General features: G+C 44.4%; 1 protein-coding gene across 3 annotated transcripts; it reads left to right on the top strand.

Moving 5' to 3' along the window:
* Nucleotides 1–235: 235 nt before the first annotated feature.
* Nucleotides 236–10,423, top strand: LOC123045852 (uncharacterized). Of its 3 annotated transcripts, none has more exons than XM_044469073.1 (13): nt 236–1,138; nt 2,034–2,172; nt 2,528–2,747; nt 2,834–2,934; nt 3,739–3,860; nt 3,935–4,026; nt 5,016–5,121; nt 5,739–5,893; nt 7,141–7,259; nt 7,775–7,920; nt 8,251–8,348; nt 8,471–9,037; nt 9,830–10,423. In XM_044469073.1, the coding sequence occupies exons 1-13, from the start codon at nt 383–385 to the stop codon at nt 9,915–9,917; spliced, it is 2,709 nt and encodes a 902-aa protein (XP_044325008.1). In that variant the 5' UTR covers nt 236–382; the 3' UTR covers nt 9,918–10,423. The 3 variants fall into 3 exon arrangements, with proteins under 3 accessions (XP_044325008.1, XP_044325009.1, XP_044325007.1); XM_044469074.1 differs by having other exon boundaries at nt 237–1,138; nt 2,034–2,126; nt 2,533–2,747; nt 7,138–7,259; XM_044469072.1 differs by having other exon boundaries at nt 237–1,138; nt 7,138–7,259.
* Nucleotides 10,424–14,034: the final 3,611 nt, after the last annotated feature.

Genomic DNA, 14,034 nt, shown 5'->3' with positions numbered 1-14,034 from the left:
TTTCTTCAATTGCACGCATGGTGATGGTCCTGCTCACAGATCATAAGGGCATGAGCAGTGGAAGCATCACCATACGGTAGCCTCGGTGCTTCCAGCAAGGAAAGAGACGATGAGACTACTGTCACAGTTGCTCTTGCCCAACGCAGGCAACACATTTGGACCACCATCTACTTTTCCTCTCAAACTTTCTCCTTCTTCTTTGTGAGAAACAAACCATGATGACTAGCGGTCCCTACACAGGATTCCTGCCTTTCTACCACTTTCTCATGCTTTTGTCAGGCGAGAGGCTGCCTCTTCTGCAGGAGGCCGTTCCGGCCTGCAAGCAGCAGGTTTGGCTTAGCTGGACAGAGCAGGTCGACGTGGAGAGCCGGGGCATCTGTCCATGGTGGAGCGATGGCCATGCCCTAAGCTTGTGATCTCCACCAACTCCAAAAGTCCAGCTATAAAACGGCAGAAAAAGAAATTCCGAAGCAACTGCCAGTCAGCAATCATCGTCAGCTCAGCTCAACCTCGGAGGAAACGTCCCCGGAACGAAGTAGCAATTCAGCAGGCGGAGGCCGACTCTTTCCCCCCGTCTCCCGGTTTCTATTTCCGTCCCCAACCACCCGCGACCCCCGCTTTCCATGGCCGCCGCGGCCGGATGATGTCTAGAAAGCCGCTCCTCCCCTGCCGCGGGCCCGCAGCCACCCCTCCCGCCCAGCTCCTCCTCCCAATCCGCCGCCTCCTCCTCCTCCCCCTCCCCCGCCGCCGCTCCTCCCCGCCGCCGCCGCCGCTCGACCGACGGAGGCCCGCCATGGCCGGCGCTGGCCAGTCCGCGGCCCCCGCGGCGGCGGCGGCGGCCGGCGCCGGGGCCACCTCCTTCCATGTCGGCATGGTGCGGGTCGTCTCGTTCCTCGTCGGCGGCCTCAACTGCGCGGTGCTGCTGCTTGGCCTCTACCTCATCGACGCCGCGCTCCCGCCCGGCTGCGGCTGGGGCCTCGCGCTCGCCGCCATGCCCGCTATGGCCGCGGTCCGGGTGCTCGCCATGCTCGGCGCCGCGCGGGCCCAGCACGCCACTGCGGACGCCATTGCTCGCCGCCACCTCGACGAGGCCGCCGCCTCCGTTGCCGAGGACGCCGTGGCCCGCCACGAGATCAGGGTGAGGCTCAATCAATCAAGCTCCAGTTGCTGGTTTGGTAGATTTGACCTTTCTGGTGGGTGGCCCCGCAAAAGTAGGATCCTTTCTGATAGGTGCATTCCAGGTTGGATTTCGATTGCTTAAAACACAGGCCCTTGGGGTTTCTATGCATCTGTGAGTTTGTTAAGATTCAGGATAGTTTCAGCTAGTGTTGAGTTGCTCCGGTCATTGTTATGAATTACTAGCTTAGTTGTAATTTGTAAGGCGTGTGTGATGCAATTGTGGTGTAATTGATGGAAGATATCAACTGGCAATGCTGCTATGATGGTGTGGCTTTGAATGAGCTTACAGTCTGGTACTCCTCTAGTGATAAAAACTAGACAATAATGAGGTTGCAGTTTGTGGCTTTAGTTGAGCTTACAGTCTGTTAAAAACTTGATTTGATGCACAAGTTTGATAGGACAGGTAATTTTGAAATGCCCTTGATGAATGATAAGATATCATTGACGATTGTGGTACCCAACTTTGTTGTTGAACACAAGTGCACAAGATTGTGTAGATTCATTTGCCCTGTCAATCCGAGCTAACTTATTTTTTCAATTCATCCATGTCCAGCTCTAGTGCTAATTTAGTTCAAGCTCATTGCTGCTGCACGCCACCACATTTGATCGCCAAATGGGATTTCCCTAAGCCCCTCTAATGGGATCGAGCATTCCATGTTTACACTCTGTCGGGGATAATAGGGCGGATATGAAGGGACAAAAAAGAAGGGCTAAAGGAATTAAGAAAATAAATAAACAGGTTAATGATGGGATATGAACATTTATTAAAATGTGGTTGTTTAACTTGAATTACATCCGAGAAGAGTATATTTTCTACCTATTTATCACATTGCTACTTCCATTTTGCTGAACAGGTGAGGTATAAGCGCTGGTTGTGGTGGACTAGATTTGGTATGGCTGTTGGTGCATTGCAGCTGGTTGGGGCAATATATCTCATGTTTGTCATTGTGAGTGATCTTCCCAACGAAAGAAGACCCACGTCCTGTTTCTTTGGTATGTTTGAGTTGGTTGATATCACTTATCAGTTGTATATTCTAGCTTTGAATCTAGCCCTTTCAAGACTTAAATTGCTGTAAGCTCACTACCAAGAAAACCTTGTTCATATAAAACATTTGTTATATATTTGTTTGGATTTTCTAGATGATTTTTTTAGTTGAACAGTACAAAGGGCATGCTACTTACATTTTGTTGCACTTGGTGTCAATGTGAATATACTGAATTAATACTAGTAAATTATGCATTTTGAGGAGGACTTGTATTTAATTCAGCGTCCACTTGCCTAATGTTTCTTTGCTTCCATATGTCTATCTTGTGCTCCAATAATTAGTTTGCCCTGCATGTAATCTAGCACAGGATGGAGCTGAGCGGGTCTCCAGACGAGCATTAATTGCTTTGTTTCTTATCCTTTCCTGGGTTGTGGTCGTCCTTCAGTGCTTCATGGGTTCTGATGTATTGAGATGGCGGTCATTCTATGCGACACATGATATGGCATGGAAAGCTCATTACAGGGAAGTGTTTGATCATGGAATTCGTGAGGCTTTGTGCTGCCTAGGACGTGCAAAGTATCTGTAAGTCTATATCCAGTCATTTTACACCGTGAGGTTTCAATATTAATACATCTGTTTACTCTAGTTCCTCTTATGTGCTGATTTAGAGCCGTATTGGAAGAAGATGAGGTATATTCTGTGGCAAGACTTCTGGGTGAATTGGTTGCATATCGTGCTTCTGGGACTGGCCATTTGGAACTGTTAGCAGGTTGGCTCTCCATCTCGGTAATTTCATATCGAATATATGTTCAGTGGCCTATTAGGATTTTCTAATCATTTACACTTCCGCCTAACCTGCATGAATACACTGAAAGTTTGATATCTACCTGCCCAAAGATGTGCATAGCCATATCAGCACTTCATCCAATAAAGAATATATAAGTTCTACTACCATAATCCAACATATAATCCACATTTTAGTAATCACCTGTTTGCAGTATGCACTTTAAGTGTGTGCAATCTGTCCAGTGTCCACTTCCACCTAAAAAACACGACTTCTATATAAAACCAATAACTTGAATATTTTTATTTCCTATCCCTTGTCCCAGAAAACTGGAGGAGAAAATGTTCTTATAAGTAATCGAGCTTTGCTCTGGCATATATAGGACTATAACTTTGTATTTCAGATGATGGTGACTTTGTTGCACAAATTTAGAATACACAAACGATAATATTGTAATTGCATATATTTGAAGTTGGCTGCAATTTGTTTTCTACACAGAGCACAGGTGGGCCTGGTGCCATTTACTTGATAGAAAATGTAAAACCCGTAACATTTCAGAAAGAATATCAGAAGAAAATGATGCTCAGACTGTAGCTCCATGGTCACCCTTTTCTCCTGTCAACTAATTCAAGTAGTTGCCTTCTTACACTGGTTAGGCTAGGCAGCTCCCTTGCTATTATCCATAGATGGGTAAGTCCAAAAGGACATGGATTTACCCCTAGTATTATATTATGTGCTCCATTCGTATTAACAGCATAATAAAGATCTCTTCTATGGTATGTATTATAGGGCTTGCTCTATTGCAGAAGCATGGGAATTTGCCTGATTTGCAAACTGACCTTGTGGAGGCACCTCATACGCTTATGCGAGAAGCTGCTGTTCTCCATCCTTTTGCTGAAGCATGTTACACGGTTGGACACTATCTAACTGGGACATATTTCCTATGCATGCCTGCTTTGTATGACATGGAAAGGTATAATTGCAGGGGCCACTTCTTGATGTCGGAAGAAACCCCATTTTGTTTCCATGCGCATGGGTTTATCGACAAGGCGTTTTAACTCCATGGGCGCGCCTAAGGTATTTACCATGCCTTTTCTCAGTTGTCTGTTGATTCTCAAACTTCCCTCGTTTTCTGTTATTACTTCATCTGGAAAAGCCCGAAAGAGGAAAATAAATGACACCCCAATTGGATGATAGAACTGAGCTATGAAATTGGGAACTGGAATTGTGTCTTTCAAATATCAGATGTTTGAATGCTGTTGGAATTTGGAATTGCAACATAACTGGGTGAGGTGAGGTCCCTCTGGATCTTGCAGAATCAGGTTTGAGGCACTCAAACCTCGAAGGCCACGACCACCATGGGTTCCCTGCTGATTGGGCATCCTTGTCCACCGCTGCCGCTGGCACGTGACCGTCGTTGTCCTTTTTTGCCCACCCCTGCTGTTGACTGTGCTGCCACTGTGGGGTCGTTGCCCATCGTCGCTGCCGGTGACTAGGTGTCGCCTCCCCTAATCTCTGGCGAATGTGCTCCATGCTAGACAGCGCGGCCACGCCGTGATATCCCTGGTGCACCACATCTCGTTGAGCAGGCAGTGTGGTTGTCCGTGTTTGGCAGGCCAAGGACGTCAGCACGTGTGTGACCCAGTTAGCATCCAAGACTTAGCCGCCTGTGTGATTCCATTCCATTTCTTTGGCAGCCAAACATGATTTGGATTTGGACGGTACTCCATTTCTGTACTCTTGTTTCCATAGCTGATTAAACAGAAAATTTGATTTGTCAACCCATTTGATATCTTCATGAGATTGCATTGGACCTCCATTTCTCCAAACCCAGTTCAGTTCTGACATCCAAACAGATAGTTAGTGAATTAAGCTAAATTGTACTGTTCTCTTTGTCCTCATTGGTCTGAAGTAGGAAATTTCTTGTTATACACTGGCGTTCTCAATCTAAATCAATGTTGTATGCACATCTTCATGATTTGTTGATCTGTGTATTTCCCTAAAAGCAGAAAGTTTATGCTGTTCTTTACTTACATAACAGTTACTACATACCAATCTCTGTTCAGGCGTCCTGCACTTGATGGTGATAACTGGTGGCGAGGGCATGCTGCAGCTTTCCTTAGATTTGTTAATATAGCACCTACAGCACTTGTTCGAGGCCGTGTTCGTCAGGTAATGCCATATTGATGTCGAATAAAAGTGGGATTGCATAATTATTTTAACCATTTACAAATAGCACTGATAACATAATCTATGTTTCTCTGCTGACACCTCTTCTCATTTTGCGCTCATTTACATTTAGCTGACCCTTGGTGGCCAGTTTCTGTATTCTGCTTATACTTGGTGGTTGTTTTTTGTGAATTTTCGGGGATTAATTCATCCATTCATCCTTTTAGAGCATACTAATAGTCTAATATGCATCATCTAACTACCCTGAGTAGCTGAGAACTTGAAATTGGTGTGAATGATCCATTGTGTTTGCCATTATGTGCTGAACTTTTCATAAGACTGATTCACTTCAAGCAAGGCGTCATGACACAGTTAAAAATGTGGCAGAGAAAATAACGCGAAATCTTTTAAGAGTATCTGATGATCACCTTTAGGGTTGGAGTATCACCAAAGAACTAGCTATGGACAGGGGTGCGTGGAAGCTTACTATCCATGTGCCAGAACCATGAGTTGGTCGTGAGATCTTACGGGTTTCACCTCTAGCCTACCCCAACTTGTTTGGGACTAAAGGCTTTGTTGTTGTTGTTGATGATGATGATCACCTTTATTCAACGATGCAGAGCAAGCGTGAAGCCGCTTACTTTGTTGTGGTCCTCCATGACAAAAAAACTGTTCTTATTGGGGTGCGTGGGACAGAAACACCAGAGGATCTCATAACCGATGGACTATGCAGAGAATGTGCTTTCACTATGGAAGATTTGGATGGACTAGTAAAGTACGTTCGTCTTAATAGTCACCTATTTTGTTCTTACCTTATCCATTTCTAGTTATATTGTTCAAAATAGCTTGTTTACATTGTGACCACCTGCTCTAAGAGAACACATGTGAAAGGTCTCTTTTGCCATTTGGTTCAAAGACATGCCCCAGTGTATTGCTCCTTTGCTCTATACATGGTGCTGCTAGACCTGTTTTTTTTTAATATATATTTTGCACCGTGCACCAATTTTAGCCATGTTGAATAAATCCACATTATATGATGTTTGAACTTGTTAGGTTGTGGCGTCCTTGAATTTGTAAGGTTGAACTCTGATAGCCTTACATAATGGAGGAGTATTTGAATAAATAATGATGAACCAGATGGGTTAAAACAATGGCTAATCTTGGTGCACAATTGCAAAATGAATGAAAGAATGAAGGACCCGATCAGACCATGTACAGAGCAAAGGAAAATAAGTTGGACCATATCCTGAACCAGAGGGCAACATAGACTTGTCACGTGCGTTCCCTCCTATTAGCTCAAGAAATAATGTTTGAGTGATTCCTGTGTGCTCTGGTAAATAACCCGGAATTTGCAATGGTACTGAGCAGTTGACACAAAATAAGTGTCCCATAGCCAATTTTCCCTTAATGTGTAGGCTGTGGCTAGTGTTTGTAACCTCAGCTTTGGAGATTGCTTGCCATAGCACATAGGGCTAGTATCTAAATTTTTATAAACGTAAAATTTGATCCAAGAATTTTAGTTTTATTGATTTTGATTGTTGAACTCCCTTTTCGTTCTATACAAATTTCTTGATTTTTTTTAATTGCACATACTTTTCCATCATTACCAGCTTCCCAACTATTGCATAGCTGGTTGTTTGCACAGTTAAACAAAATGGATATTGTAGTGCTTTAGATTAATATATTATTAGGGTTTGTGATAAAATACAGTTACTATAGCAGTGAAAATTTGGTGAGAAGGCTCATGTAGCGCTTTGAACATCGTCATTGCCGTAGTCCATAATGCTGCTTGTAAGCTCGTGGTATGGTAAGGTAAATCAGATGATTGGACTTAGTGACTTAGTGTGGAATTATATTTCAGTAGAAAAACTGATACAACGAATAAGTTGAATAAGTACTGAGTTGAGGAGCCAACCTAGAGGTTTGAGACCATCTAAGTGGACTATTCTATTTTTGGGGGTGATATCCCGTATCCACAACCCCTTTTGTTTTACACACATTGCTAATTTTTATCTTCAGTAGTGAACTATTACCTGTAACTACGAGGGAGAAAGTTATTTCTACATTCCCGCACTATGGACATGGTGGAATTGTAGAGGCTGCTCGGGAGCTTTTCATGCAACTCAACGACTGCACAGGAGGTTTGATTTTTCAAATAAAATGTTTATAACTTAGTTTAGTTCAGCAATTCAAGTTCCAGTATCTGAAATGGCTTAATCATGCTTGTGTCTGCTTTCTGTAAATACCTTGTAATCTTGTATACTGCATGTTTCATTATATTTCACTGTATTAACTATACTATACTTAAACATGCTGGGTACAGTGCTGGTACAAAAAAGTATGCTACTCTCTCCGATCCATTTTACTTGTCGCAGATTTAGTACAACTTTAAAGTTGTACTATTTTTTGATCGGAGGGAGTACTATTTTTGGAACCATGCCATCCAACTCTTATAGGCTAATAGTACTAATTTTAATCTTCTTCTGTATCATTATTTGATTTGGTTTGCAACATAACTATACTGCTCATTACATTTGATTTCGTTTTTACTAAACTATCACCTGGAATTGGAAGACTAGATGCAATATGTGTATTTATTGACCATTTTACGTGAAAGAATATCTGTGGTGATTAATCTGTTCTCTCTCTCTCTTAGATAATGGCAACTCAGAAAACACGTCCTCCAAAAAATTTGGATTTCTGTCTACGCTAGTCCAGGAGGGCAGTGAGTGTCATGGATATAAAATTCGTGTCGTTGGACATTCTTTAGGAGGCGCTGTTGCTACAGTCCTAGGAATGATGGTAAAACATGTTGAACCGTCACTATTATTTGCGTACACATTTTTTGTTAATTATATTCCTTTTCCACTGTCATTCTTATCTTAACTTCCTGGGAACTGAACTGTAGCCCAATAGTGACCATGCAGTTGTGTCACTCCACCCACCAGGGTACTCCTGTTAGGCGAATTATGCTCCTGGTTACTTAATGACGAAACTTTATATGCATAACAAATCTTTCATCAACACATATGATTTCACTTGCTGTTTTCTACCTCTGTTCATGATCTGTTTTATATCCTACCTGTAGATGCTGATTAGTGTCTCTTCAAAGCTTAACTTGTTCTTGAACAGCTTTTTGGCAGATACCCAGATGTGCATGTGTATGCTTATGGCCCACTTCCTTGTGTGGATTTGATAATAGCTGAAGCCTGTTCACAGTTTGTTACCACGTAAGAGTAAACTGGAAGCTGTTTTATAGCCTGATTTAGCCATGGAACTTCCATCCTTGATGTGATGTCCTCTTAACAAGGTTTATTAGCATCTTTCACTGATTATTTCCTCTTCCTTACAGCATTGTAAACAACGACGAATTTTCTTCTCGCCTTTCAATCAACTCAATCCTCAGACTACGATCTGCTGCAATAAGTACTCTTTCAGATAACTCCCCAGATGATACAGCAATGATACAAAAACTTGCTCGCAGAATTTTGAATGCAAACAAGTATCATGAAAGGCGGTCTCCACACCAGGATGCATTATGCAATACTGAGCCAGACCTTCAAGATTTGCAAAATGGCTTGGGTGCCTACAATGGACCCAGTTCATCCATAGATGAGCCCAGAAGCTATCGAAGCCTACAAATTGATCAGGATGTCCGGAGGATTCCACTTGATGGGCATGATTCCGGTTTGGAAGAGGCTCAGACATCTTCTGGGGAAATACTAGTCGAGTCTCGAGAGATGTTTCTTGCAGGCTTAATTATTCATGTTGTGCGGAACAGAAGAAGCCTCTTTCCTCTTTGGAAATGCTGGAACCCTCAGGAAGCTGAACAACCATATAAAGCTGTTTTTGCGAAAAGAGAGAACTTCAGGGATATTGCTGTTACTCCTTCTATGTTCATGGATCACTTACCATGGAGGTAAAACTGAAATTGTTTTTAACCAACTACAGCTAAGACTTTACACTGCAGACAGTTTAGTAAAGCCATTAACTTCTTACAGTCATACCTGATATAGTAGCAAATGCTTTGTAACTAGTAATTGGAGCGTTACTCCTTTCTCGGGGAGGATATAGCATACACAGACCATTATCCATAGAAAAACATAACTTTCAAAGAAAAGGGCATAAAATCATAGTCAGGTCCCATTACTCTTTTATGTCAAATATGCATCTGAATCGGACATGCATGTTTGTTAGACTCTTGTCTCGGGCAAATAACACTGACACCTTGGTCCTTCTATTGTACCAACTTGCCAGTATCACATTGAATTGCACTAGCATGTGATGTTGGTTGGCCCAAATTGTAGCACTACTGGGCTAACCTTTTCTGACGAGAAGCAAGCGCAAAAGATTAAGGGTGGTGCTATGCGTGCATAGGCTGTGTCTGGGGTGGGTCTTAGAGTGAATTTTTGATGGAGGGTATTATATCCTGTCTCATGTCAAATATGCTGGGTCTGAGTACCAGATACATGTGTTTCAAAGCTCATCTCATTGGATTGTTTTTCCACGAGGCAAAAGGTGGCCTTGGAGTTTGTTAGGACTAGAAGCAGCATGTTTAACAGCTGTCGACAATTGAAGTGTGTAGCTTTGCTTATACCATACTTCACCCTTTTCCTTTAGCTGCATTTAAAGGCTGCAAACTCAGTTGCTATGCATCTGCACTGATTCATTCGCCTAAAGTTACGCTAACATCTCATGCTTTTCAAACCAGGTGTCGGTTTGCTATGCAGAGAACTCTGGAAGGCCAACCGTCACAGCGTTTAGCTAATTCTGATTCACCTGTACAACATTTGGTCTGACCAGGGCAAAATTTGCCATCCATGCTTTAAGAGTACGAAAGGAACAAGCAATCCTATCCCGCAAGCATTGTTTTTCTAACCTGCAGCTATATCTCTGCATACAAGAGATATGTGTGGTGATGGTTCTGCTCTAACATTCTGGCTGAGCTTATTGACACTGCCAGACTGCCTTGGCATGGGCATGCACCAACCGGTGATATATCTGGCTGAAAGGAAATCTGATGAGTTCGTACACAGCAATACTTCAATCAACAATATATTTTACTTATTTACTTGCCTGGCAGTATCCTTCATTGATCGATGGCGCGGCGGCCATATACCCTTGCTAGTACCTGATTGTTCTCATTCATTATTGTGCAGCAGTTGCTGCTTGTTCATATCCATTTTTTTTTTCAATTCATGCCAACATGTACATATTTACACAGCAGAGATAGTTAGATTTACCGACTAACAAGTGACAATAAAAATATGATTGTTTAACCTAGAGACTACTAAACATTTTGATAGTGTCCCCGAGCAATTTTTTTGTCAGTCTGCAGTTACTTGTACTGAGATGCTAGTCTCTTTCTCTGCCCAGATAATGTGTTGTGTATTTCTTGTCGACGAGTAATATTCCATGGCCAAAGGAGGTAAGATGTTATTTCTAGTGCTCGCTTTTTCTTGCATTACACATGTTATCGTGAGTATACTTTTCTGTCTGCAAGTAACCGAAAAATACGGCCTATTTTTATATTTGGATGAAGGATCACAAATCTTGTATGTTGATTGTCCTTTAGTTGCCTGGATGCCATCTGAAGTATCGTGAGTACTTACCGCTGATGTTGTCCCCATTAATTAACCTTGTTTTACTCGTGTACTTTAAACATCAAACTGTGACTTGCAGACTTGATCACGTTGTTGATCTGTACAATCGTACGTACTTCCCTCTTTAAATGAACACAGACCCACGATCGATGACATGCACACTCAGACCGTCACAGTGCTTGTTAGTTAGTTGAGCAATGGAATCGAGGGACAAGGGTGGCCCGGCCATGACCTGTCTCGCCGTTGCCCTGGTGGAACTGGAACATGGAACGTGCGGTAGCAGCAGCCTCGTGAATGCGCCGTGCCAAATGACAGCGCACGCACGCACGGCCTAGAGCAAGTTGCTGCAGCAAGGGAACCATCGGAATGACCACCCTAGTTCGGCATTGAACCATCGAACCATCTGCCTGCCTGTGCAGTACAGTGCGCGGTCACCCCCCACCACGTGCTGGTTTTATGCTCGGCGATCCGCACATATGGCTTCTTGGGATACGAGCCGTACTCGCGATACGCTTTGGGGTAGGACTGGACTGACGGTGTGGTCAGTCGCCGAGGTTTAACTGGTTCGGCTCGCATGCACCGCTGGCCGGGCAATCAGTGGCCGGAGGGGGACCTGCAAATAAAGGCCGGGGCTCAAGAGGACGATACGGGGGAGCCGAGCATGCATTAGCAAATCCAATCTTCACGCAAGCCACGGTCGCCGATCATTCGGAAGAAAAGGTGACGAGACGACCGGCTGCTGTTTTTTTTTTTTTTTTGAGATTCGGCAACCTTTATTAAACAATAATCATATGAGTTACAAGGAAGGGGAGTAAGAAATCAGGAGGTTTATCTCGCCACTCTTCAGAAAATTTTTCTCTGTAACTAGTCCGAGCAAGTCCATGCGCTGCCGCATTACCTTCCCGAGCACAATGAACAATAGTCGCCCTGCCGAACGCATTCAGTAACTTTCGACAGTCATCAGTAACAACGACCGGCTGCTGCTAATCATTCAGAGGATGGAACAATCTTGGATTCTTGGCGCCGCACGCACAGTGCGGGCCTGTTGCTCTCCTCAAATTAACACCTCCAAAGTTGGGGGGTAGCGGCACCGAACGAGACACGAATGAATGAGTGCCGCCTGATTCGGCTTCCGTGCGTGCGTAGGCTGATGGGCATAGCTAATCCACTGAGTAATCAGGCACCGAATCCGGACCAGGACCAGCACCAGCCAACGCGTCGCGTGCATGCTATGCGTGGTAGCTCAGGCAGGCAGGCAGGCAGGGCAGCGACCGATGGAGGCGGCACCGGCACGCTTGGGACGTGGGAGGCAGTTGCAACCGCAACTGCTTCGCCCGAACCGGACCAGCATTGCACGTCGCCTCTTGCACGGCCAGTTCAGCTTGCCTCTCTCGCTTTTGCTTTGTCCCAGCTCAACGCCTAGTGCCTACGCCGCTGCTGTGACCTGCAGTAATAAGCTCTTGGAAGAGTGGTACACGGGAGATCTGCACAAGTGATAAGTACTGCCTACGTCCAAAATTAACCGTCGCGTGCGTGAAACGAGTGTATCTAGTAGACACACGAGAGGTTGTAGTAGGGAAATTAGCAGCCATTGTTCGTTGGCCCCAGCTTTGAGCGATGCCGGCTCCGTTCCCTTCACGAAATTCTGCAGGTGGTACGGAGACCTTCACACATCAAGGGTCGACTTCAACGCGCGGCCATCCGATTCACGAGATTTCCATGAGCTGTGAGCATCCGTACGTTCCCTGTAGACCTGCAGGTTTGCTGCATGCATGATCCATGATCCCCAGTAGAGGAAAGGAAAAAGGTTTCTTTTCTTTTACTAATAATAAGCGAGTTGGGATCACAACCAACCTGGAGTGGCCCCTGTGGTTTAGCTATCAACAGTCAGTCTTTTCTCATGCATGGCGATGGCGGCTTGCATCCTCAAAGCCAGGTCGCTTTCCCTCCTCTCTTTTCGTTTCTCATGCATGGCAGCTGGCCTGGCCGCACTCAAGCTCAACTTGCTGCAGCAGCGAGAGCTGACAGCGCCTCTTGCCTCTCACTTTACTTTTGCTGTGTCTTATCAGTTTTCACGGGCTCCCCGGCCGCATGGGCCTGGTCGGACAACAGTCAGGTTAATAGCGACCGATGCCTAATTGTGATATTAGGATGAGATAGATGATTGGTCCATGATCACAGACCTTGCAACCATGTCCTTAATTTGTACTACTTGCTAGTACTAATAGGTTCTTTCACTAAATATGTTCTACTAGCTAGCTATAGGTAGTACTAGATGAGAATTTATCAGCCCTCTTTTCTCGTTGATAATATGAGGCCATACAGATGCAGAGGCTAGCACAAGACCACTACGGGCATGCATGGAACATAGCAGTACCACGCTTATATTTCTATGAATTCTCTAAGAACAACGTCATTTCCCGTAGGAACGGGACAAAAAAAAGTTCCAGAAACATATATAGAACGGTCAACATGATTGAGAGAAAGTGCCCCGATAGTTCGGTCTCGCTTTCGCCTTTGTAATTGCGTTGGAACATTATACGTCATTGAAAAGTCGAGCAAAGTTTTGTAGCGACTTGTCTCTCGGGGTCGAGGAATCTCTAAACGCATCCTCTGAGTGGAGGGATAAAGTCGTGACCAACAATTGGTGCATCAACTATCAGTCACCTCACACACGATGCCCACTCCACTCTCCAGACAAGCGCAGTAGCTTGCAATAGGTAGAGAAGCATGCAAAGATGATGTCAGGTGAGACTTACTCAAGTCCCCACAATCCAGGGTAACATAGATTATCTTCTCTTCTCGCCAATCTAGTGATCAAAGCTGGTTCTTGTTGCACTTGCAGTTTTATTTACACCTATAGTTTAGTCAGTCACGCATGCACTCATGGGTATAGGCATGTAATTAGTGCCGCGGGGAAGGAATAATTTGACCATGGAGAAGCTAAAGCAGCTGAGATCCCCCATCCCCGTTGTGTAAAGAAAAGAGCATCCGCCCGGATCATGTCACCTGACTGCCGTCCGGATCAATCATGTCACTAGTAGTCTAGTAGTTTTCCTTTAAACAATGTGGAATCAGAGATTAGGGGTCACCAACCTTGTGATCTTGTGTGTGTTTCCGATCTCGTTAGAAAGATGCTCTTTTGTTTTCTTTTGTTCCTATGGGGACAGGCCGAGTGCACCGCGGTCATCTTCGAATATCCATCCTATTGCCGACGGAGGGAAAAACATTAAATTGGCTTTGGACCATTTGGACACGCGATGGACCTGTCTCTCAAAAGAGAGGGACGAAAAAAGAGAAGGAAAAAGAGCGA

The sequence above is a fragment of the Triticum aestivum genome, chromosome 2B (genome assembly GCF_018294505.1).
Source record: "Triticum aestivum cultivar Chinese Spring chromosome 2B, IWGSC CS RefSeq v2.1, whole genome shotgun sequence".
In the NCBI taxonomy this organism is placed as follows: Eukaryota; Viridiplantae; Streptophyta; class Magnoliopsida; order Poales; family Poaceae; genus Triticum; species Triticum aestivum.
This window is presented reverse-complemented; position numbering and strand designations above follow the sequence as displayed.

What these genes read in the sequence shown, in the direction of transcription:
- LOC123045852 (XM_044469072.1), top strand. Translation starts at nt 383, where the DNA reads ATGGTGGAGCGATGGCCATGCCCTAAGCTTGTGATCTCCACCAACTCC. An exon ending in ACTCCATGGGCGCGCCTAAG is followed by an intron (nt 4,027 to 5,015) that starts GTATTTACCATG and finishes ATCTCTGTTCAG; the next exon opens with GCGTCCTGCACTTGATGGTG. An exon ending in ATGGATCACTTACCATGGAG is followed by an intron (nt 9,038 to 9,829) that starts GTAAAACTGAAA and finishes TTTTCAAACCAG; the next exon opens with GTGTCGGTTTGCTATGCAGA.